At 42.5% G+C, this 26,186-nt stretch overlaps 2 protein-coding genes across 2 annotated transcripts; one reads left to right on the forward strand and one right to left on the reverse strand.

Moving 5' to 3' along the window:
• Positions 1-7,529: 7,529 nt before the first annotated feature.
• Positions 7,530-20,293, reverse strand: LOC120058654 (serine/threonine-protein phosphatase 6 regulatory ankyrin repeat subunit C-like). Its single transcript, XM_039007406.1, is given in 26 exon segments — positions 7,530-8,087; positions 8,292-8,466; positions 8,622-8,704; positions 8,891-9,036; positions 9,220-9,303; positions 9,809-9,896; positions 10,043-10,262; positions 10,453-10,570; positions 10,791-10,878; positions 11,058-11,259; positions 11,407-11,478; positions 11,599-11,710; positions 11,862-11,924; positions 12,023-12,163; positions 12,369-12,437; positions 12,549-12,666; positions 13,965-14,162; positions 14,245-14,323; positions 14,564-14,776; positions 17,037-17,179; positions 17,395-17,482; positions 18,716-18,916; positions 19,039-19,109; positions 19,337-19,415; positions 19,898-19,978; positions 20,267-20,293. Coding segments are annotated over 26 exon segments (3,279 nt in total). The 3' UTR covers positions 7,530-7,767.
• A 466-nt stretch (positions 20,294-20,759) lies between these two features.
• On the forward strand, positions 20,760-24,042 carry LOC120058893 (coenzyme Q-binding protein COQ10 homolog A, mitochondrial-like). Its single transcript, XM_039007637.1, has 5 exons — positions 20,760-21,230; positions 21,914-22,066; positions 22,262-22,454; positions 22,716-22,817; positions 23,038-24,042. The coding sequence occupies exons 1-5, from the start codon at positions 21,100-21,102 to the stop codon at positions 23,203-23,205; spliced, it is 747 nt and encodes a 248-aa protein (XP_038863565.1). The 5' UTR covers positions 20,760-21,099; the 3' UTR covers positions 23,206-24,042.
• Positions 24,043-26,186: the final 2,144 nt, after the last annotated feature.

Here is a 26,186-nt window from a genome sequence, read left to right on the forward strand (position 1 = left end):
CATTGTGGTCCCTTACGGAGTCCAATGATAATATCTGGCCCCAGACTTGATGCGTGGTCACCCACAATGAAGGCAATTCCCAATAGGAGGCTAATAATTGGCATTGATCCTGTGCTTATTCTAAGAGTACGTCTGTGCTTTTACAGCAAATTACTGCCAATAATGGCAAACAATGTTTTTGAACATTTCCTTCCCCTGCTGGTTAAGGGGAATGTTATTCTACAACTAATATCACAGGGCTTCCAACAATGGCCATTTTGACATGTACTCCAACATGTCAAAAGGGTGTACAGTAGGTATACACATTATACCCTAAGCACTGAGCTGTTCTCATGCTACACCTTTCATTTCCATTGTCATCGATATGTCTGATTTAGACAGGCTTGGTTACTTGCCCAAAGTAACAAAAACATACATGTGCAACACTATAAAAGTGTTTCTTTTAAGTAGTTGCTTGTAATGTGTAATAATTCTTACAGTTTTCTTAATGTAATCCATGGGTCACCATTTCAACACGCCTCCATTATTGATACTAATAAAACATACATGAACAGTGAAGATCAGAACAGCTTCAGAAAGCTTAACTTCGATGCACACCTTAAGTTTAGTGAGGGGGAATGAATGGGACGTCTCCCTTAATGTTTCTTCTGAAAACAAGGCATTTCATAATTCCTTTAGATACGGAGGAAGATGCATACATACACACTTAGACATGCAATCAAAATATTCCATCCAAAAATGCCTCTAACACAATACACACAGTTAATGTATCAGTCAAATGATCTTGTGCATGGTCTGGTCCCCCTTATGAGAAAGCAGCTTTGATACTTTGATATCAATCACAGTTCCAAGAATGCTGTTCTTCACATCCTAGTGTCACTTCTCTGGATGCGAAGCAGCAAGGAGAGGTTACAATCCCACTGCATTAACCAGCTACAGAAAGTTTTTTTTACATGAGGAAGCAAATGATAAATAAGAAGTTTATTGCACTCGTCTTTTTCATCCACTTCAAAAGGGAGGTCAGCTTAAAAAGCGAGGATGATTCATCATACCCTAATGCTACTAGAATACGACGCATGTTATATTAGACCACTTCAACAGAATGATCACATGCTTAACACTGCACACCGCTACTGAGGAACCACTACTTTTAATAATGCAAAAACACCACACGGTTACGACCAAAACATTATCATTATTACTTTTATGTACCCTAATATGACTTCAACCTGAACTATTCTGTACAGTTAGCACATCTAAGTATAAATACATCTAAATTGATATGCTCAGACTACAGTTACTGGTAATGACTATCCAATCCCATGCTTTCCTTCTCTTTGTGACCCCCTCGTTCTAACTCTTCTTGGCTCTAACCGCCACAGCATTGCGAGACACATCTTTGCTTGGAGGTATCGTCAAAGAATATGGTTCCATGTTTGGATTTGTGCTTTAAAAAAAATACTCCAATATTGGTATTCAACATCAGGTATGATAGTACACTCGGATTCACCATATGATGGGACTCACGCACAGAGATCAATAGCATGCACACGGAATAGGCCAAGAACATAAACAAGAGTTGCTTATTTTAGCAAACATCACAAAGGTTCTTTTCAGAGAGATGTGCTCTTATTTTACATGGAATTCATAAGGCTTCCAGAAGGTATAAATGGAAGACCATGCCGTAGCTACAACATTCATTTAGAAACACATGAAAAGGCACCATGCCACCTCTGTGCTGGTTATCACACAGGTCCAACTGATGGAGAACAAAATACCAAGCAAGGATGAAGGAAAAAATGAGACCACAAGCAGGGGGAAAGCTAGAAAAATCCTCCCATATTCACTAACCCACATTCACCAACTTGAGGGGGTAAATAATTACTGCATAGTACCCCCCCCCCCCCCCCCACCAAAATATAGATTGTATTTTCACACAACTTTTCCTCATGACCTTCATTGAATTACACATTTCTGCCCTTCACGTACCAGAACTTAAATCTTTAGAATCAAATTGACAACTGTTTGCATTTATAACAAGGTAGACTTCTATTTTTGTCCTTTCTCTTCTCTCCAACTGGTACTGAGGTACTTAAATTAATAGCGTTATTTGGTTTTGGAGATTACAGTCAAACTGTACTAGACCGGTAATAAGTAAAATCCAATTGTTTTTCACTCAATGTAGCAAATATGGCAAAATCCCAAAACAATCTCAGGGAAACCTTGAGTTGTTTGCCATCAACATTGGGTGTGTGCATCCAAAATGGCACCCTATTCTCTAAATAGTGCACTGCTTTTGACCAAGGACCATAGGGCTTTGGTCAAAAGTTGTACACCATGTAGAGAATACGGTACCATTTGGGATGCACACCATAATAGCAAAATCAGCAGAGATTTGATCAGTTCCACTGAGAAATGTAACTCCAGAGGGGTCACGTGTTATAACTTAGTAGGTACTGCAAGATACTGGTTCCTTTGCTTTAAAGGTAAGGCTTGGCTGTGAATGAAATTTTTTACATTTGCCTTCTATGAAAGATACTTCAAGTAAGAATAGGGGCATCCATCGAGGTAAATCTATTCCCTGTTAACCACACATCTGCCAACATTAAAAACTGTTCATATTATAATTACAAAACCAGCTCTTACAAAGAAATAAACATACATTTTGATCATTGCCGACTTATTACATTATATTTGTCTTTACAAAGTCTGTCCAATTATAAATACTTAAACAAATCTTGCATCCATTATTTTTTCCAGACTACCATGTCTGTTCTGATTGCTTTCCTCTTCCTAGTTTCCACCCTACGATCAGTACTAAGTAGTGATGCAAACCATTAGTCACCACTGACATAAGGACCTGTATCTGTGACAGCAATGCTTCAAATCAGAGCTTAATACTATTTTTTATTTTACTTTCTAACCATGGCTATCTGGGTAAATGAGTCCCAACAAAGAAATTAGTTACTGACCAAATATGACTTATGCTTTAAGGCAAATAAAGGTTTCTATGGCACTAAATGGATGTAGCTAGGTGTATTTTCCTTTTTAAAAAACAGGCTATCAATTAATGCAAAAAAATTAAAGCAACTACAGCGTAGTCTAATTTCCTGTTCAAAATATATTGTAAGGCTATCTCAATGATATTAACAGAGATGAATGTTCAAACCCTCCAACCTGCTGTTTCCATTGTCAATGCATGACAAACACATAGGGACCTATAGGTATAGCTCGATCACATTCAAGAGACAAGACCCATAACAGGAAGACTAAACTTACATGACAACTATTTCATGCTGCTATTTGTATAATTTCATGAATGCCAGAGCAGCAGTTCAAAAGGTCAGGAGAAAATAATTGTTCCAATTTGACCCCATATTCACATTTGCCAGTGAAGTCATGGCTCATATTTGGAGTCAGTGTGTACATTCCATGTTCTCAGAATTAGTTTTTTTATCCAATGTACTTTGGAAAATAAGGCCTTAACTGTGACCTAAGATTTGCACAATAAGTCACGCAAATCTTCAATTGGCATGCATGTCAATTGTAAGTCGCTCTGGATAAGAGCATCTGATAAATTACTAAAATGCTTTGTTGGATTAGCTTAAAATACAGCAGAAGGCAGTGCAATATTTGTGCTGCACACATCGTTCACACGCTCTTTATTGCTACAAATAAATGTCCCATTTAATTGTTTCTTTAAAGTCAGAAGTATGATCTCAAGCTCCTTTATAATGAGTTCTCTGTCTAGCAATGGAACACACATGGATAGAGGTCCAGATGGGATATATGCTGGAGAACTGGTGCCATCTGCTGGACAAGGGCATTGCAAGAAGAAAAACATTTCTGATCTGCTAGCCAGACACACTTGCTGTTGGATTATTGATGTAATCAGTGTCTGTTATACAACATACAGATGTTGATCAATGTGGAGTCATGGGAGGAGGATGCAAGCATGGTGAAAGCAAGCCTAACTAAATCACTGGACTAACCAGATGGACTAGTAACATACCCTGGACTGGCATCGATCAAACCACATTGTGATAGCTGGATTTTGGACCATGTTGTGTGGACTGACCATTTTAGACCCTGAGAGTTTTGAAGTTAAATCTCTGTCAATGAAGCAACAGTATACATACCTTGCAATCTTTGCCATGGCCTGTTTTGCACCTCTTCTCTCCCACAAAGCAGACTTCATGTAGCTACAACACATATGCATGTAAATATACATACGTATGCACGTATTCAGAGTGACAATGCACACAAAGACACTTAACGTGTTAAAGTGCATAACTACCTCAATAAGTGCCTTGGATCAGGGTTGAATGAATAACTATAGAACTGTATGCATACCACATAAAATGTCAATATGACTTGCATGTTATCAATCCATGTGATTGGCTCCACACAGCCTGAGACTATTAACCGTTTACACATGACACCAAAGACTATACAGTCCCTTTGTTCCTCCTCTACCCCAGACAACAGAGAACACCGACTGTTGGGCACCACATGACTTGTTAGTCCATTATATTAGGTCCTCATCTTTATCATCCAGAAAGAACTAAGGCATGTCATTTAGCCATCATCAAGAGATGTTATGGTGAAGCATTAAATAAATGTAAATTAGTCCGGAAACTGTGAAATGTAGCTGTCCACTGATGATGCAATCGAAATGGTAGTGTAAAAAATATTTAAATTAAGTTGAGCTCCAGTGGTCTGATACAATCTACAATGTAGTACCACCAGACAAGATACACACGTAACAAAAAGCAAAAAGGAATTACACTTTTTGGCTTTACTAAAACACAAGTACTACTACTGCCCATATGAGTGTAACATTCGTTTTTTCAGTTCATTCCTACAGTAACCCTGCCTACCTACCGGGCTTTCAATCATCTCTAGTAAGTCATGACTTCTGTCCGGAGACATGAACAATCAAGCCCAACCAAGGAATCCTCTTCTTACCAGATTTACAGGTCTGACTAAGTGGGTGAGATCCTAGGGTTCGTCTTATTTTGCCATCCTGCATTCATACTGCCAAGATGTCATATGGTTCTAAATGAGATACCATGGTGGCAATCAATTGAAATGTTTTCTTGGCACAGAAAAATGCCTTGACACAGCGACTACAGCCTTTAGTCTAGAACAGATCATGTCCATGTAGCTAGGCCTAGTGTCAGAACTCAAATAAAGTGAACATCAAACAAGATTACCAAGGAAACAAAAGCCCTTGAGGCTATGATTGTCTTTTCAATAACGTTCAAATGCCAGAAAGTAAATATTGCTTATATTATACAAAAACGAAAGAGCATTTCAATCTCATACCAGGACTGACCATTGTACTAGTCAAGATACAAGCGTTGAGAGGAACAGTGGTATTGCTCCATCTCTTAATTTCTGAAGAACACTGAACAAAAATATTAACGCAACATGTAAAGTGTTGGTCCCATGTTTCATGAGCAGAAAAATGAGATCCCCAAAATGTTCCAATCGCACAAAAAAGTATTCCTCAAATTTTGAGCACAAATTTGTTTACATCCCTGTTTGTGAGCATTTATCCTTTGCCAACATAATGCATCCAACTGACCGGTGTGGCATATCAAGAAGCTGATTAAACAGCATGATCATTACACATGTGCACCTTGTGCTGGGGACAATAAAAGGCCATGAAAATGTGCAGTTGTGTCACACAACAATGCCACAGATGTTTTTTCAGGGACTGTGCAATTGGCATGCTGACTGCAGGAATGTCCAGCCAGAGCTGTTGCCAGAGAATTTAATGTTAACTTCTCTACCATAAGCCACCAACATCGTTTTAGAGAATTTGGCAATATGTCCAACCGGCCTCACAACTACGGACCACGTGTAACCATCTCAGCCCAGCACCTCCACATTTGGGTTCTTTACCTGTGGTATCGTCTGAGACCACACGTTGATGTCAACGTTGTGAACAGAGTGCCCCATGGCGGCGGTGGGGTTATGGTATGGCAGGCATAAGCTACGGACAACGAACACGATTGCATTTTATCGATGGCAATTTGAATACACAGAGACACTGTGACGAGATCCTGAGGCCCATTGGGGTGCCATATCTCAAGAATCTGTACACAATTCCTGGAAGCTGCAAATGTCCCAGTTCTTCCATGACCTGCATACTCATCAGACATGTCTCCCATTGAACATGTTTGGGATGCTCTGGATCGATGTGTACGACAGCGTGTTCCAGTTCCCACCAATATCCAGCCACTGAAGTGGAGTGGGACAACATTCCACAGGCAACAATGAACACCCTGTCCAATTCTATGTGAAGGAGATGTGTCGCACTGCATGAGGGAAATGGTGGTCACACCAGATACTGACTGGTTTTCTGATCCACGCCCCTACCTTTTTGAAAAAAGTTGTGACAAACAGATGCATATCTGTATTCCCAGTCATGAAATCCACAGATCAGGGCCTAATGAATTGATTTCCTTATATGAACTCAGCTATCTTTGAAATTGTTGCATTTATATTTTTGTTCAGTATAAATTCAATTTCAGATTGACCAAGGCCAAATTTGGGGAAATAATCCCATTCAATGTACCAAAGTCTTTTGAGAATGATAAGATTTTTTTTTTGAGAAATCAATTGAAATGGTTTAAGATTGACTGAGCAGAATCTCAGAATACAAGAGAAAGTGCACACAATACAAGAGGCTTCACTGAGGTGCAATGGGGCGAGCCCGCTCCCAAAGGCAAACTAAATAACCAAGGCCTCATTGCTACTACTCTCCCTGTCTAATCGTTCAGCAGCTGCAAAATTATTTATCGAGGTATCTCAAGATCGATCTATCGTCTTTCTCTATACAGTACATCTCAAATAAATATTTTTGTTTTGCCATAGTAGTGATGATCACCTTTGGTCATAACTGATATGCTTTGAACCACATTCTAGCTTAGTAAACACAAAACTGTGTTGTAGACAATACTTCAGCATTTAGAATAAATTGATGCTAAAATCCCAACCTGAGCACTGTACTCCTTTGCAAGGAGACATGCTTACATATACATTTTTCAAACTTTAGCAGCTCTATGAAATTCTCCTCTATGAAAATGACAAACTATTTTAGGCTAAAAGTTTAAATATAGGCTACTACACAAGGTACATATTATAATAATTTAAAAAAAAGTCAGAATAGTTATATTTTAGCATTGCACTCTTGGGCAGGACTTTCTTCTGTATGGTTCCTTCATCAAGTCCTCTACCCTACTTTAACCCATTTGAATATTCTCCTTTGGGGAAGGCTGTGCATTCCTATTCAAGGCCACCACTACTAGTCCTAGTTTCTGATATATTAAATACTGAATGATAATGAGAAGTGACTAAACAAGAGACTACAAACAAACACAAAAAGGAGAATAAACTGTACTTTAAGCTGTCAGTCATTTTTCTGTGCTGACAAGTACCTATTTGCGGGACATTTTTTTAAAGGGATTGATTATTTCGATTATTTTTGTGGTTGGTTATTAGCAACCATTTTAGGGACAAACAGCGGTATTCCAGTGACATTACAGAAAGAGAGATCAGTCTCTCTGTGTTAAGCACTAACTACTACAGAGCTGAGATAGATGCTGTGGGCTCTATTTGCATATAGGTTTGACTGCCCTTCAGGTGAAGACCACACATACGCGCACACATTCGCACAGGCGTGTAGGTGGGTGTACTCAAGGGAGTCACCCTGTGGTGGTGGTAGTTGTGGTGTCGGATTGTAGGTGTAGGATGACCTTACTCAGAAAGGCACCCGTCCAGGCCGATGGCGGCGCCATGGTGGTCTTTGACTTAGCCGTGGTGATGGTGAAGGCCTCCGTTGGGCAGGGGTGTGCAGGCTGCGGTGATTCCGCAGTGCTTCAGTAGGTTGAGACCGGGGGAGATGGAGGAGGAGACAGAGATGGAGGAGACAGAGATGGAGGTGCAGGGGCAGGAGGAAGAGGAGCAAGAGCATGAGGAAGGGTCCAGAGGTGGGAAAGGTTTCATGGTAGAGAGGATCAGAGCCAGGCAGTCAGCCACGTCCTTGTTGGGGGCGCAGGCCAGGGCTGGAGTGTGGCCTGGTCAACAACAAAAACACCATCAGACCAGATACACTAGAAAGCTGTTGTCTATGGCCTATGCTCGAGGAGGAGAAAAAGGCCTAAGTAAGTAACAATCAGAAATCAATTAGAAAGCCCATAGCATTAGGCTACATGGTGTAGGACTAAGATGTTAAAATGAAGACGACGTTTTGAGAAAGGTGGAATAGTGTCTCTCCTTACCCTCCTCATCCACTGCCAGCACTGTGGCTCCTCGACTCAGCAGTGCCTGGACCACGGTGGCCATACCGTTGCGTGCTGCTAGATGCAGGGGCATTTGCAGTGCAGCGTTGGTTGCATTGACGAGGGTAGCGTTATGGATCTCCCCCAGAATCAGCAGGGCACACATCTCATGAGCCTGCAAGACAAATACAGAAACATGCTTACATCAACCATTATCAATACATGCACTTCATTAATCTCCATTCATCAGAGAGGTGCTGAAAGCTTGAATGCTATGTTATTATGCTCCATTTCTTTCTGAGCTCTGATGATATTCTGAGGGCTGCTTACCTTGCTGCAGGCCAGATGTAGGGCAGTGTTTCCACTGTCGTCCAGCAGTGTCAGGTCAGCCTTGGCCCGTTGCAGGAGGATGGCTGGGAACACCAGGGGAGAATCAAGACATAAATGACACAGGATTCCTCTTTACAGATCTACCCAACACATAATGAATTCACTCCAATCAAGTGGTAGTTCATTCTTCTTCAGAGACTGATGAAAGAGAATCTGCTAAACTCTATCCTTTTGCAAAACATCAACGAAAACGTGTTCCGTAGACTTACCCACGGTGCCACTCTGTCCGTTGTCAGCAGCAACCATGAGAGCAGAGCGTCCGGTGTGGTCCACGGCGTTGATCTCAGCTCCGTGGCGTAGGACCAGCTGAAGCCCCGACACGTCCTCGGCACACGCTGCGGCATGAAGCGGGGTCCTACAGGCAAAGAGAGGCAGCCCGACCTTGGTGAGCTCAGTCTCGCATGACAATGAAACAGGAGATAAAATCTGGAGTCCACACTGAGTGCAGAGGTACAGCTCAGAAGACATACCAATGAAACAGGAGATACCCAAGTAAACATCTAGTAAGGTAATGACACCTTGCCCTCAATTGACTTACCTTCCTTTAGTATCCCTGGTGTTAACCATCTGTACACCAGCAGATTCCAACAGCATCTCTGCAGCTCCACTACGGCCATTCATTCTGCAGCATCACACAACATCAAAAGATCACCACATAGACAGGTTGGCTGATGACTTCACAAAAAAGATGTGCGCGTCGATGTGGCCGGAAGGCATGCTGTTATGATTCTGAAAGGTCAGATAGCTAGCAACAAGGACAAGAAGCTGCCATGTGGGGAATCATTGGTGGCTCGTTTCATCATTATTGATACCATGTCTTGTTTTGAGGTGTTTTGACTGATGTTTATGCTAATATGGCTAAAATTAGCTAGCTAGCTAACAATTGTAACGATGAATTTGAGACAAGTGCTCATTGTGCAAATGTATTTATGTTTTCAATAAACATTTGGAGACTAAATATAGTTCACGTTGTCAACAGTCTAAGCCAACCCTGTAGTTGAGCAACCGTCAGTTTTGTTGCTAAACAACCAACCTGTTTATAGAACCCATCATTACTGATCCTTTCCCAAACACATTGTCCTAATAATGTATGATCATGTTTAAAACATTGATTAGAGAATACTCACAGAGCACAGTGCAATGGGGTAAAGCGGTTTCCCTCCTGGCTACTACATGTTTTGTGTTCAAGTAAAACCTCCAAACAGCCTTCATGCCCTGATAAAAGGAGGAAGAAGTGTGTTCATTTGAATTACAAAGACACTACAAAGCAAACTGTTCCCCCCCCACATTTCATTTATACATGTAATATACACCCTTCTTGAAAGAGGGTGTTTTGGGATGTAACCAATAACCACGCAGACCTTGGTAGGCGGCCCAGTGTGACGGCGTGTACTCTTCGTGGTCCAATAGGGAGTCCAGAGGATCGGAGCGCATGGCGGCACGCAGCAGACTGGCCAGGATGTCAGTGTAGCGGTGGGAGGCAGCGTAGTGCAGGGGGGTACGACCCTGGCCGTCCCGACACAGGGCAGATGCCTCGTGATCCAGCAGGGCTGTCACACAGTCCTCACGGCCCACCACCGCCTATGGGACAGGTTCCAAAGAGTTACACAGATATATTTCTAACTTTTACAGTGCTAATTAATAATTATTTCAAACTAATGTTGCAGCGTTCCTCTGTACCACACAACAACCAGACAGGCTAGGTGTAGCTGAAAAATATGACCTTTTTCTCAGTTGAGTAGTGTGAAAAGCCTATAGGTGTGTAGCTCACCCCTCTGTGCAAGGCAGTGCTGCCCCCCTTGTCCTTGGCGTCAGGCCAGGCCCCCTTCTCCAACAGCAGGTGGACACAGTCTGTATGGCCACCTAGCACGGCCAGCATCAGAGGAGTCCTGAGGAGGAAGACAGGGAAGACCACACACACAGTCATTTATATTACAACGTCAACAACAATGCTTTCTAGCAGACAGGATGTGTGATTCTGTAAATCTTCAGTGAACAGCCTAAACTGTACTGCTATCTATATGGAGTTACTAAAAGTAAATAACACAATACATTTACATTACAAAAACAAAGTTTCCTGCCAGGTAGCAAGAAAGAGAGACCACTCACTGTCCCTGTGTGTCTGTGACGTTGGTAAGGTCTGCCTCCTCCCCGCTTTCCACCAGCATGTGCAGACATTCCGTGTGGCCGTTGGCAGCTGATATGAAACAAACATTTAATCACACATTCAACCCTGACTGCTTTGTTTCTAAGCTATTCCATACTTGCTAATATCGAACAATATACAGGGACACATGCTTGCATGTATTCATTACACATGGCAAATAAACTTTAACTAATTTCAACCCACATCTAGTTCTGAGGGGGGGACCGTACCTGCGACGTGTAGAGGGGTCCACATGTGTCTGTTCTCGTTGAGGAGGCAGGAGGCCCCCTGGGCTAGCAGGACCTCTACACAGCGGGCGTAACCTCTCTGGGAAGCCAAGTAGAGCACAGAGCGGCCCGAGGCATCTTGCACATCTACGTAGGCAGCAGTCTCTGTCAGCACACTCAGCGCCTGCCAGTGGCCATTATCAGCCTGGGGGGGAGAGGAGATGGGATACGACAGGAAGCTGTCATGTTTTTGGCTGCTCTATATGAACATGGCATCTTCTCCATACGAAACACACACTCAGTCTCAAGCTACAAAGTAACAGAGGATTTTAGGAATGAAAAGCACACTTACAGCTAAATGCAATGGACTCACTGGAATACTGCTCTCAATGTCTCCCAGGGCATTAAAGGACATTTCCAGGAGCTAAAGGGACAAGAGTCATGATGTATTACTATCCACAGATACAGCAAAGTCATGATGAAAAACTATTTACCTAAATGGCTGGAGCTATGCAAGTTACTGAACACAAACAGAAAGACTTACCAGTTCCAGGTTCTGCTTGTTGCCGTGGGAAGCAGCATAATGAACAGCACTGTAACCTTTAGAGTTGACCAGGGATGGGTCTGCACCGTTGTCCAACAGATGCTCCAAGCAACTAGTAACAAAAACAGACAAAAGCCACAGTCAAGTAGGGGTCATGAAATAAACAACATATTTTGAGTTCTTTAAGCGGATCTTTAAATCAGTATAATTTTTTTTATTAAAAAAAATAGATACAAAATAATAGCTGCAGACAGTAAACTAACAAATAGGACTCCTTATCTCCATCTTCCTCGCTCTGAAGAGTCCCGGGGAAATGTCGGTCCATTCTGGAAGTGCAGAATGAACACATTTATTCACAAATTCAACACAGCTATGTTTCCTGAAAGCGTCTTGGTGTATTTGTCGATGGAGTGCGAGTTCCTACCTGCAGAAGGCCTGGGAGGCAGCAGAGTAGTGCAGGGGAGTGCAGCCTGTACGGTCTGGCTCATTAACCTCAGCGCCAGCACTCACTAGGGTCACAGTGCATTGGTACCTCCCATTAGCAGCTGCATAGTGCAACGGAGTCCTGAGAGACCAAGAGAAGGCCCATCTAATAATCAGTGCATCAATCAAATGTATTCATAAAGCACTTTTTACATTAGCTGGTCACAAAGAGCTTTTACAGTACCCATCTCAAATTAATGACTATTCCATATAACATAACAATCTCGTACTCACACCAGCATGAGTACAAACACAGACAAAGAAAATAATCAGTGGCAAAAACTCACCTTCCCGATTGGTCCCTCTGATTCAAGTCAGTACCACTGCTTAAGAGCAAGTTGAGACATTCAACGTTTCTGTCAGCAGCGGAGAAGTGAGTAATAACATGATGAGAATGACAGACTCATTTGGGTATATTATCCAATAGTTCAGAATAGGTCCAGTTTGAGTGTGATTCTGTGTCTTACCCTCCAGAAGCAGCAGCGTGTAGACAGGTCCTTCCAAAGTTGTCTGGAGTGTTTATGTCAAACCCGGCTGATAGAACGTGCTCCTTACTCATAGATGAAACAATACTGTACAGCTGACCTGAGGGGAGAGGAAGAGGCTACCAGGAGTGATCAATCAAATACAGATATAATGTACACTACCAATCAAAAGTTTGTGGTCACTTAGAAATGTCCTTGTTTTTGAAAGAAAAACACCTTTTTTGCCCATTTAAAATAACATGAAATTGATCAGAAATACAGTGTAGACATTGTTCATGTTGTAAACGACTATCGTAGCTGGAAACGGCAGTTTTTTGTTATGGAATATCGACATAACGGTACAGAGGCCCATTATCAGCAACCATCACTCCTGTGTTCCAATGGCACGTTGTGTTAGCTAATCCAAGTTTATCATTTTAAAAGGCTAATTGATCATTAGAAAACCCTTTCGCAATTGTTAGCACAGCTGAAAAATGTTGTTCTGAATAAAGAAGCAATAAAACTGGCATTTAGACTAGTTGAGAATCTGGAGCATCAGCATTTGTGGGTTCGATTACAGGCTCAAAATGGCCAGAAACAAAGACCTTTCTTCTGAAACTCGTTAGTCTATTCTTGTTCTGAGAAATGAAGGCTATTCCATGCGAATAGCCAGAATCCCGGAGTCGCCTCTTCACTGTTGATGTGGAGACTGGTGTTTCGCGGTACTATTAATGAATTTGCCACTTGACGACTTGTTTCTGTTTGTCAAACTAGACACTAATGTACTTGTCCTCTTTTTCAGTTGTTCACAGCGGCCTCCCACTCCTCTTTCTATTCTGGTTAGAGCCAGTTTGCGCTGTTCTGTGAAGGGAGTAGTACAAAGCGTTGTATGAGATCTTCAGTTTCTTGCCAATTTCTCACATGGAATAGCCTTCATTTCTCAGAACAAGAATAGACTGACGAGTTTCAGAAGAAAGGTCTTTGTTTCTGCCCATTTTGAGCCTGCAATCGAACCCACAAATGCTGATGCTCCAGATACTCAACTAGTCTAAAGGCCAGTTTTATTGATTCTTTGATCAGACAACATTTTTCAGCTGTGCTAACAATTGCAAAAGGGTTTTCAAATGATCAATTAACCCTTTAAAATGATAAACTTGGATTAGCTAACACAACGTGCCATTGGAACACAGGAGTGATGGTTGCTGAAAATTGGTCTCTGTACGCCTATGTAGATATTCTTAAATCAGCCGTTACCAGCTACAATAGTCATTTACAACATTAACAATGTCTACACTGTATTTCTGATCAATTTGATGTTATTTTAAATGGACAAAAAAAATGTGTTTTTCTTTCAAAAACAAGGACATTTCTAAGTGACCCCAAACTTTTGAACGGTAGTGTATGTATGTAAGTACCAACCTGAGGAGAGTAGCTTGCGACAACAGTCTGAAAAACCATAGAGCACAGCCAGGTGCAGCGGGAACATCCCATGAATCCCTTGTCTGGCTGTATCTGCACCGTTGGTCATCAGAGTACTGATCAGTAGTTCATGGCCGTACTTAGCAGCAACATGGAGGGGGGTATTGCCATATTTATCCACACTGTCAATCTCTCCACCTAACAACAAACAGAATCAGAGAACCAGTGGGACAGGACTTGTATAAAGCATCCTAACAGTCAGAGGGGTTGTCATGGTTACCGTTTTGGATGAGGATCTGAGAGCGTGTGAAGCGTCCATGAATGGCTGCCATGTGCAGGGGGCTCTTCCCTGCATTACTCTAGAAAAGGGAGAAGAGAAATATGGCAAACTAGTCTGGCAGAGAACAGATAAATCCTCCCATTGCCACCCATTAAACAACATCTAAGGCTACTGATTGCATTAGTCTCAGAGTAGAGCTGCTGATATAGGATCAGTTTTGCATTTTAGATCATAATGAATAAGATTACATGGACAGGCGGGGACATAATCCGAGATGAGTATTCCTACTCATTGACGCTTTATGAATACGGGCCCAGACCTGCTGGTTGACGTCAGCCCCATTGTTGACCAGCAGCTCCAGGCAGAGGGCCCCGTTGGTGGACACAGCGGCCAGGTGCAGTGGGGTATAGCCACTTCTGTTGGGCTGGTTGACGTTAGCTCCTTGGTTCACCAGCTCATTGGCCACAGCCTCTTGGCCTGTGTAGCAGGCCACATGGAGAGCAGTGTTCCCAAAGGCATTGGGCTCATCCAGCTGAAAGAGTACAGGATCACACAAGACATGAGGAGCTAGCTAAGCAACAAACAAACACACACGAAGGCGGAAGTTTACATACACTTAGGTTGGAGTCATTAAAACCCGTTTTTCAACCACTCCACAAATGTCTTGTTAACAAACTATAGTTTTGACAAGTCAGTTAGGACATCTACTTTGTGCATGACACAATTAATTTTTCCAACAATTGTTTAGACAGATTATTTCACTTATTATTATTTCACTGTATCACAATTCCAGTGGGTCAGAAGTTGACTGTACCTTTAAATAGCTTGGAAAATTCCAGAAAATTATGTCATGTCGTTCATCATTTGAGTCAATTGGAGGTGTACCTGTGGATGTATTTCAAGGCCTACCTTCAAACTCAGTTGCTCTTTGCTTGACGTTATGGGAAAATCAAAAGAAATCAGCCAAGACCTCAGAAAAAAATTGTAGACCTTCACAAGTCTGGTTCATCCTTGGGAGCAATTTCCAAACGCCTGAAGGTACCACGTTCATTTATACAAACAATAGTACGCAATTATAAACACCATGGCAGGACGTAGCCGCCATACCGTTCAGGAAGGAGACGCATTCTGTCTTCTAGAGATGAAAGTACTTTGATGCAAAAAGTGCAAATCAATCCCAGAACAGCAGCAAAGGACCTTGTGAAGATGCTGGAGGAAACAGGTACAAAAGTATCTATATCCACAGTAAAACGATTCCTATATCGACATAACCTGAAAGGCCGCTCAACAAGGAAGAAGCCACTGCCATAAAAAAGTCAGACTATGGTTTGCAACTGCACATGGGGACAAAGATGGTCTGATGAAACAAAAATAGAACTGTTTGGCCATAAAGACCCTCGTTATGTTTGGAGGAAAAAGGGGGAGGCTTGCATGCCGAAGAACACCATCCCAACTGTGACGCACGGGGGTGGCAGCATCATGTTGTGGGGGTGCTTTGCTGCAGGAGGGACTGGTGCACTTCACAAAATAGATGGCATCATGAGGCAGGAAATTTATATGGATATATTGAACGCAACATCAAGACATCAGTCAGGAAGTTAAAGCTTGGTCGCAAATGGGTCTTCCAAATGGACAATGACCCCCAAGCATATTTCCAAAGTTGTGGCAAAATGGCTTAAGGACAACAAAGTCAAGGTACTGGAGTGGCCATCACAAAGCCCTGACCTCAATCCTTTTGAAAATGTTGTGGGCAGAACTGAAAAAGCGTGTGCGAGCAAGGAGGCCTACAAACCTGACTCAGTTACACCAGCTCTGTCAGGAGGAATGGGCCAAAATTCACCCAACTTATTGTGGGAAGCTTGTGGAAGGCTACCCGAAAGGTTTGACCCACGTTAAACAATTTAAAGGCAATGCTACCAAATTCAAATTGAGTGTATGTAAACTTCTGACCCACTGAGAATGCGATGAAAGAAATAAAAGCTGAAATAAATAATTCGCTCTACTATTATTCTGACATTTCACATTCTTAAAATAAAGTGGTGATCCTAACTGACCTAAGACAGTTAATTTTTACTAGGAATGTCAGGAATTGTGAAAATCTGAGTTAATGTATTTGGCTAAGGTATGTAAACTTCCGACTTCAACTGTGTGTGTGTGTGTGTGTGTGTGTGTATATATATATATATATATATATATATAGAGAGAAAACAAAATTGAATTGTAATCAAAGATAATCCTCTGTCTCTTCTGGTAATGGTCAAACTAAAACTCAATTAATATTACTTCCTATGGCTATCTTGAGCATCCGTTTACCCATAAGGCCATATTGAGACAGCTCCCATTTTACCTATGTACGTGCATTGTCCAGCTGACTAATGACAAATATCGCCTACGCTCACAGATCTGTATCTCGTTGACAGTGCCTAAGGCCCGTACAGAGCTAGGTAAAAAAGCATTCCAGTACCCTGCCTCCTCTACTTGGAATGAGCTACAAAAGGACTTGAAACTACAGGAGCCCATCTCCTTGAATAATTTTAAAGCCAGGGTAAAATCTTTGGTGGAAAATGAATTGGGCGGCAGTCAATGGTTTGACCCCTAGTTGAACCGCTCCTCCCAAAACCAATGTGCCTATTCAAATGTGTCAGATGTTTTTTTTTAATGTAGTGCTTTGTGTTGTAAATGTTTGAAACTTTGTGTACTGCTATATTGGCCAGGTTTCTCTTGCAAAAAATATGTTTAATCTCAATGAGACTAACCTGGTAAAATAAATACAATTTAACCTCAACACTCACCTCAGCCCCGAGCCTCAGTAGGTACTTGACTATGTCAATGTGTCCGCTGGCAGCGGCAGCATGGAGAGGGGTGTAGCCCTGCTTGTCCTTGCAGCCCTTGTCTGCACTCCGAGACACTAGCAGCTTCAACACCTCCAGATGCCCTATAAGTCACATAGGAGAGGCAAGAGAGGCAGTGTGAGTACTGTTTTAATGTCACCCTCTAGTGAGGAGTACATCCATAATGTTCACCCAACTTAAAATTGGGAAACACTGAATATTTATCACCTGCCATTCACATCAGTTTTATGAAATTCAGATTTTTCTGTACTCTAAGAAAATCAAGTTAAGAGTTTTCCCAGTGCAGAGCCCAACTTACCTAAGTACGCTGCCCAGTGGATAGGCTGTCTCTCTCTCTTATCATTGGTACTCAAGTTGGCCCCTTTATTCAGCAGCAACTTCACCATCTGAGGACAGACAAGAGGAAAATTACATATAAAAATTGTTTCATTATTCACTAAAGCATCTCAGAGTAGGCATGCTGATCTATAACCAGTTTTTCCTTAAAAATGATAATGAACAAGATGGGAAAACTGATCCTAGAGTTGGATGGTGGTTGGAAGAGCACGCTTACTTGAAATGGAAAAGCGTTGCGGTAGCTTTTGACAAAGAATAACATGAAGATGAAGCAGCTGCTTTATAAGTGGAATGCAGTGTTGAGCGCTACATTCCGAGGGGTTCGTGCTGATTGTACACAACCTAGTCAGTTGTACAATTGAATGCCTTCAACTGAAATGTGTCTTCTGCATTTAACCCAACCCCTCTGAAGTAGTGGTATGTGTTAATTGTAGGGGTGCCCATGGGGCTGGGGATCAGAAATGTCCTGTGTGAGAGAGAGGCAGGTTGATGTTTCCAGGGTTAGAGTAGTGCAGAAGTTGTCATATGCTGAGCCAGTGAAGAAAGTAGAGGAAGATGGGTCAAGGGGGAGGGATCCTGAGAGGAGTGGTGTGAGTAGTGGGGCGGCAGGTAGCCTAGTGGTTAGAGCGTTGGGCCAGTAACCGTAAGGTTGCTAGATCGAATCTCTGAGCTGACAAGGTAAAAATCTGTCGTTCTGCCCCTGAACAAGACAGTTAACCCACTGTTCCTAGGCCATCATTGTAAATAAGAATTTGTTCTTAACTGACTTGCCTAATAAAGGTTTATAAAAAATAATAATACAAATAATTGTAGATATGAACCAGTACAGAAGGATAAAACATATGATATGTTTCAGTAAGATTGGATTTTTGCCATTTATAGCAATGTTATCAACTGTACTGTAAGTCGCAGAAAATAGAGGTTTTGGTGGCAGCTGCAGAGATGTATTTGGGTGTGCAAGACTTGACACCAGAAGAGTTACAGGGTGTGCTAAGTTGTGATATCCCATCCTTTCAGGTTGTTGGCCTGAGGTAGGAATAAATCGATTTAAATAGTGGAGTAGTGTGTTTTTTTTGTGTGAGTAGGGTAGTATTTGTTACATTTTTTCAAGCAAAGTATAAGGGAGTTTTACTCCAGTCTAATAGGTGGCGGTAATGCAACATATTGGATGCCAACTGCCTTTAAACCTCATCAAAGAACTGATCTTAGATCAACAGTTCCACTCTGAAATGGTTTGTAAAAACAGCCCTGTTCCAAGTGCACACAGTATTTCCAGCCCTCACCTCCATGTATCCGCTCTGAACAGCGTGGTGCAAGGCGGTTCTGCCAGTGCGGTCTGCCATGTTCAGTTTGCTCAGCTGGGGGAGCAGGGCCTCTGCACAGCGCGTGGCTCTATTGGCAGCTGCAACATGCAGTGGAGTCTGCCAGAACTTATCTCGTGCATTGGCCTCTGCTCCCTGCCGCAGAAGCAGCCCCACTGCCCTCTGGAGAGAGAAGGAATCAAACTGGGCTTGAGAAAACACTTCTTGTCAACACCCAAACAGTACCAAACATTGATACAGTGCTTTATAATCTTCACATTAGAGAGATGATCAACACTGCTTACTTCATTCCGGGAGGCAGCAGCTCTGTGCAATGGAGTTAGCCACACATGGTCCTTAGCATTTACATTTGCACCTATGAGAGAGCACAAAACAAGGAGCAATATTAGCGGGCCATGACAAGTACAGTTGAGTCATTTCTTTCAAGTTTCAGTCAGACTAATGAACAGACACTACACACTGTTACTACAACTGTGCATAGACCAAAACCAACTTTTCATTGCAAATATAGCAGGTCAGACGTGGGCAGTTCTGTTTAGTTAACATAGCTACTAGTGGTTGGTCAATTTTGGTCACAATCACCTGCATTGACGAGGAGGTCCATTATATGAACATCCCCCAAACAGGCAGCAGCATGTAGTGCTGTACGGCGCTCTTGGTCCTGTGGGAAAAGTTAAGACAAATTAACCATCTATATTAAGAAACAAAATCCATCTCCCTCTTACACTGGCAGCCACAAATAAGTATATTGATGAGATACTGGGGCGGCAGGTAGCCTAGTGGTTAGAGCGTTAGACTAGTAACCTAAAGGTTGCCAGATCGAATCCCCGAGCTGACTGTCGTTCTGCCTGAAAGGTAGTAGGCCGTCATTGAAAATAATAATTTGTTCTTAATTAACTGGCTTGCCTAAAAAAATAAAAAAAACATTTAGGCCTTCTGTTGACATTCTACTGTTTGTAGATATATAAATGAGGTTTTAGGGAAATAGAAAGCAATAACCTAATCACTTGAATTGGGAAAAGGATCCTCCTGGCACCCCTCTACTTGCAATAAATGGAGAAATGTTGAAATACAGTAGCTAGCTAACGTTACAATATCAACACGTAATAAACCAGAGCCAGTGCTGTGGCACCACAAACATACCAGTGCATTGACGTCCTCTTTCTGCAATAGCAGTTGAATTTCATCGGCATTTCGATTAAAAACTGCTTGGACCAGTGGAAGCTGGAGATAAGCACAGGAGAACGTCAGACTGTGGTTAGCAAGGAATCGCAGCTAGTTAACGTTAGCTAAGTAAAGTGAACCGTTGGCAGACAGCATCAGGCCGCGCCGAGGTTTAGCTAACAATCCTACGACACATTGCTTGCAGATACTTGCATCAGTAACGTTATGGAACTGGTCAACTTTCAGGAAAATGGAATCAAAACATTTGATTAGCTAACTAGCCAGCCAAATAGCCAGGCTTTTCATCTAACGTTAGCTAGTTAGCATGCTAACTACTTGCTAGCTCACCTGGTCTGTAATATTGTGTACTCCCATCTCCCAAAGTCAGCCAGGACGGAGCTCCTTCATTAGAGTGGAACTGCAAGGTATATTAAACGATAGTTAACCCATGTAGATAGTTAGCTATTAATAAGAAAGTTCGTGATCTGTGTTTGCTGTCCGTCTCTGCTTGATGTTTGTTTGTTAGTTAGTTCTGCTATCACGCACATGCGCAGTTCCACGTCCCCCGTTTTGCCCTCCCAGACAATGTGAAAGCCTCGCAATGTTTGAGGGGAATTACAATTATATACTAAATGCATTTCAAAATAATCTCACCTTTTTAAAATGGTACTCGTTTATTATATAAGAAATCATTGCTTACTCACAGTAATGTTATTTGGGAGCAAGGCGGCTGGGATTGTAATACCTCCGACACAGTTGGTGGCAGCAATGCACTGATAGGACAGTTGCTCTGTTTTAGAACAGTGTGTCCCTGGCCATGAGCCTGACCGATACCGGTGTTTACTTTACTAAACAGATACGGTCGAGATAAAGAGTTGTCGCCGTATGGGGAAAAACGTGAACGCGCATTTTATGCACCTTCAGCGTCCCAGGACATCGAGCTTGGAATAAATAAACGACTTATATAAACGCGGCCTTTTTGGTTGCGTCTACTTGGATAAGTGAACTGAAGCTTATCTACACGGTGTCTGACGTTGATGGATGCGGTGAAATAGGACTGGGAAAGGCTTCAAATAGCCAATCCGAAGTTGGCTAAAGTCAGTGTTTAACAGAAACCTACAGATCCGGTTTCCGTGAACCGTTATTCTACTTGAGGTTCTGATAAAGTAACCCAAAATACAATGGCAGCAACTGCCCGGCGAATGCCGATGGGTGTGCGGACATTCAGTGAGTTTTTGGAGATTGCTGTAGGCTCTGGGCGCTCACCATGCCACACCGCGGGGTCAAGAGAACATATGAGACAGACTATCAGGTGAGATTAATACATTGATAACTTCATGTGACACAATTAACCAATCAGTACTGTGCATGCGCATTGTGCATATCTTTGAATCTCCTTTGGTGCAGGTTTTTGTTCCATGCAAGCACTTACACATCTGGTTCAAATAGGTCCACACTGAAGAACATTCTGTTTTTTCAGAGAATATAAACAATTAGTAACTGTTGTGTTCTTCCTATTAATCATCACATTTGCATTAAGGCTTAAAAAGTTCCCTTTTCAATCCTATCAATGTCACCGTTGTTGTATATGCATATTGTGGCTTTCTTCATATTGGTTTCACTTTGTCAGTAGTGCTCTCTGTAGTTTTGTCTGACTGTAATTAAACTTTTTATGACTGTCACACAGTTATTTGTAGTGAGCACATTTAGACCCCAATAGCAAAACATGCCAGCTCTGCAAGCCACCTGACTGAGTGGGTCGCATTACATATAGTTCCATTCATGTGTTTACTCAGAATATAGTAGCTTGTCCTAGACAAGGTTGAAGGTTGGGACACACATTGAAGGTTAGGACACTACTGGCAACCTTTTCCCCCTGCTGGCAATATATTATTTCTACCCTGACTCTAAAGGCAGGAAGCCCGTCTGGAAAAGTATGTTTGTTAGAGATGTTACTCTCCAGTATTTTTAACCTTTCTCTCCCTTCCCCATCAGACACTTGTCATCATGTGGTATTGTAATGACTAGGACTCCCAGAGTGCTTTGCCACCAGCAGAATTGGGACACAATGACATCAGTTCCCCACAGCAGAACCTTCATGGGGTTCACAAATAAGAGAAAGGAGTACTCCGAGCGGAGGATACTGGGGTAAGATACTACCATACATGAAATAGAATATATTGTAGGACTTGCTATTTCTGTATGTAGTTACAAGCATGAACGAGAGCTTGAATGCATAGATAGATTTCATATTAAAGGACAAAATAGGGCTTAGCCTATTTGAAACACGAAGTGGAAGGGATGTAATGTTGTTTTCAAACTCCTTTTGCTATGCTGCTTCAGGTACTCTATGCTGGAGATGTATGATGTGGTAGCCAACGTGGATGACTACAAACTCTTTGTCCCCTGGTGTAAGAAGTCCCAGACCATCATGAAGAGGGCAGGCCACTCCAAAGCTCAGCTAGAGGTGGGATTCCCACCCATCGTAGAGCGATACACATCCATGATCAGCGTGGTGCGACCCCACATGGTCAAAGTAAGTCTCTCCTGTTTAATTAGGGTTTAAAAATTCCAGTAACTTCCAGATTTCCTGCTTATTCCCTTCTGGTTTCAGGAGTCTTCCAACCAGGAATTCTGGAAAACCTGGGATTCTTGAGAAAGTTACCAGATTTTTGCAATCCCATTTAGTCCCGCTTAATTGAGGATCCATGAATTATGATAAGATATGTGATGAACATTGTTGGTTTGGTGATAGATTACTCTAAGTAAACCTTTCTTATTGGATTACATTTTTTAGGCGGTATGCACAGATGGAACACTTTTTAACCACTTGGAGACGATATGGCGCTTCAGTCCTGGAATCCCTGGTTATCCCCGCACCTGCACTGTGGACGTTTCGGTGAATATGACAGCCCCAGCTTGCAGCCCTTTTATTTCTCATGCTGCCAACCTCTCAGTTTCTTCTAATCTTGCTCTCTATTTGTGCGTAGACCTTGTGCATGTGAATAGTCTGACTAAGTTATATCCTTTAACAGCGCTTATCCTTTGCTTATCCTCTTTCTCTTTTGTATGTCTTCTCTGACTGACATTCTGCCCTCTCCTTCCTTCCTGCCACACAGATCTCGTTTGAGTTCCGCTCCTTGCTCCACTCCCAGTTAGCAACTGTGTTTTTTGACGAGGTGGTAAAGAAAAATGTGTCTGCCTTCGAGCGCCGGGCCGGCACGCTCTACGGCCCACAGACTCGCGTCCCACGGGAGTTAATGTTCCATGAGGTACACCAAACGTGAGGTCCATCTGCCATTGTGTGCCCTTGTCCCAAACCAGCCTGCACCTTCACCCTGGCTATCACCTAGCTGGACCTGCATGACACTACACCATCCAGCCTCCACCAACCACCTCCATTGCCACCCAGGTGCCATTAGCCTGGTACCAGAACTGTTTGTGCTGTCTTGCCAACTCCTATGGTCACACTGGCATGAGAGACAGCACTTCTGAGATCTTGGACCATCTGGGACTGGGCTAAGATGCCACTTAGTGCATCCTCACATCATAGAGTAAGGACCAAGCAATCAGTGTGGGCATCAGCCCGGCTAAACACCCTTCACAACTACAACTAGTTGAAAGTCCCATATCTTAGCCTGGATCATGTCTTGTAAAAATCTGCCGTCTACCTCCTCACAAGGGTTACTCTTCAGCGCAGGCCCCTTGTTGCATTGGTGCTTGTGCACAATTTAAATAGAAGAATCCTTCTTCCAAATCTAGTTGTAAAACAAAAAAGCCACTACACATATTGGAATAGATTTAATATATTGCTGTGTAATCGTGAGTGAACAGGACACAATATTGAGTCAACCAATGACATGGACCATTTTGAGTCTGTCATACTGTCTGTCATGTCTGTCTGTTGATGCTTCAGATTGTTGAGGAATGGATGCAGGTGCACTCCACTTACCTGCCACATTAAAGTCGTCCATTCATGTCAAATTAATTTATCTTAGAAATATATTTTAAATGTACAGTATTGCTTATACCAAGAAGTGCTTCTTTTAAAATGTATTTGTTTTGAAGTTATTGATTATAAATATACACTGTATACAAAACATTAAGAACACCTACTCTTTCCATGAGAAAGACTGACCAGGTGAATCCAGGTGAAAACTATGATCCCTTATTGATGGAACCTGTTAAATTCACTTCAATCAGTGTAGATGAAGGGGAGGAGACAGGTTAAAGAAGGATTTTTATGCCTTGAGACAATTGAGACATGGATTGTGTATGTGTGTCATTCAGAGGGTGAATGGGCAAGACAAAAAAGTGAAGTGCCTTTGAACGGGGTATGGTAGTAGGTACACCAGTTGGTGTCAAGAACTGCAACACTGCTGGGTTTTTCACACTCAAGTTTCCCGTGTGTATCAGGAATGGTCCACCACCCCAAGGACATCCAGCCAACTTGACACAACTGTGGGAAGCATCGGAGTCAACATGGGCCAGCATCCCTGTGGAACGCTTTTGACATCTTGTGGAGTCCATGTCCTGACAAATTGAGGCTGTTCTGAGGGCAAAGGGGGGGTTGGGAGGGTGCAACTCAATATTAGGAAGGTGTTCCTAATATTTGATATACTTGTGTGTGTGTGTACAGTCGTGGCCAAAAGTTTTAAGAATGACACAAATATTAATTTTCAAAGTCTGCTGCCTCAGTTTGTATGATGGCAATTTGCATATACTCCAGAATGTTATGAAGAGTGATCAGATGAATTGCAAATTAACTGAAACCCCCAAAAAACATTTCCTCTGCATTTCAGCCCTACCACAAAAGGACCAGCTGACATCATGTCAGTGATTCTCTCGTTAACACAGGTGTGAGTGTTGACGAGGACAAGGCTGGAGATCACTCTGTCATGCTGATTGAGTTCGAATAACAGACGGGAAGCTTCAAAAGGAGGGTGGTGCTTGGAATCATTGTTCTTCCTCTGTCAACCATGGTTACCTGCAAGGAAACACGTGCCGTCATCATTGCTTTGCAAAAAAAGGGCTTCACAGGCAAGGATATTGCTGCCAGTAAGATTGCACCCTAATCAACCATTTATCAGATCATCAAGAACTTCAAGGAGAGCGGTTCAATTGTTGTGAAGAAGGCTTCAGGGCGCCCAAGAAAGTCCAGCAAGCGCCATGACCGTCTCCTATAGTTGATTCAGCTGCGGGATCGTGGCACCACCAGTAGAGCTTGCTCAGGAACGGCAGCAGGCAGGTGTGAGTGCATCTGCACGCACAGTGAGGCGAAGACTTTTGGAGGATGGCCTGGTGTCAAGAAGGGCAGCAAAGAAGCCACTTCTCTACAGGGAAAACATCAGGGACAGACTGATATTCTGCAAAAGGTACAGGGATTGGACTGCTGAGGACTGGATTAAAGTCATTTTCGCTGATGAATCCCCTTTCCGATTGTTTGGGGCATCCGGGAAAAAGCAAGGCCGGAGAAAGCAAGGTGAGCGCTACCATCAGTCCTGTGTCATGTCAACAGTAAAGCATCCTGAGACCATTCATGTGTGGGGTTGCTTCTCAGCCAAGGGAGTGGGCTCACTCACAATTTTGCCTAAGAACACAGCCATGAATAAAGAATGGTACCAACACATCCTCCGAGAGCAACTTCTCCCAACCATCCAGGAACAGTTTGGTGATGAACAATGCCTTTTCCAGCATGATGTAGCACCTTGCCATAAGGCAAAAGTGATTACTAAGTGGCTCAGGGAACAAAACATCGATATTTTGGGTCCATGGCCAGGAAACTCCCCAGACCTCAATCCCATTGACAACTTGTGGTCAATCCTCAAGAGGCGGGTGGACAAACAAACCCCCACAAATTCTGACAAACTCCCAGCATTGATTATGCAAGAATGGGCTGCCATCAGTCAGGATGTGGCCCAGAAGTTAATTGACAGCATGCCAGGGCGGATTGCAGAGGTCTTGAAAAAGAAGGGTCAACACTGCAAATATTGACTCTTTGCATCAACTTCATGTAATTATCAATAAAAGCCTTTGACACTTATGAAATGCTTGTAAGTATAATTCAGTATTCCATAGTAACATCTGACAAATATCTAAAGACACTGAAGCAGCAAACTTTGTGGAAATTAATATTTGTGTCATTCTCAACTTTTGGCCACGACTGTATGTGGTCACATAGAAATGTCCTTGCTTTTAAAAGAAAAGCTTTCCTTCACTTTTATGTGTGTGCAGAGAGAATGTTGTTCAAGTGTTTTATTTTTCTTGG

This window comes from Salvelinus namaycush, chromosome 14 (assembly GCF_016432855.1).
Source record: "Salvelinus namaycush isolate Seneca chromosome 14, SaNama_1.0, whole genome shotgun sequence".
Lineage (NCBI taxonomy): Eukaryota > Metazoa > Chordata > Actinopteri > Salmoniformes > Salmonidae > Salvelinus > Salvelinus namaycush.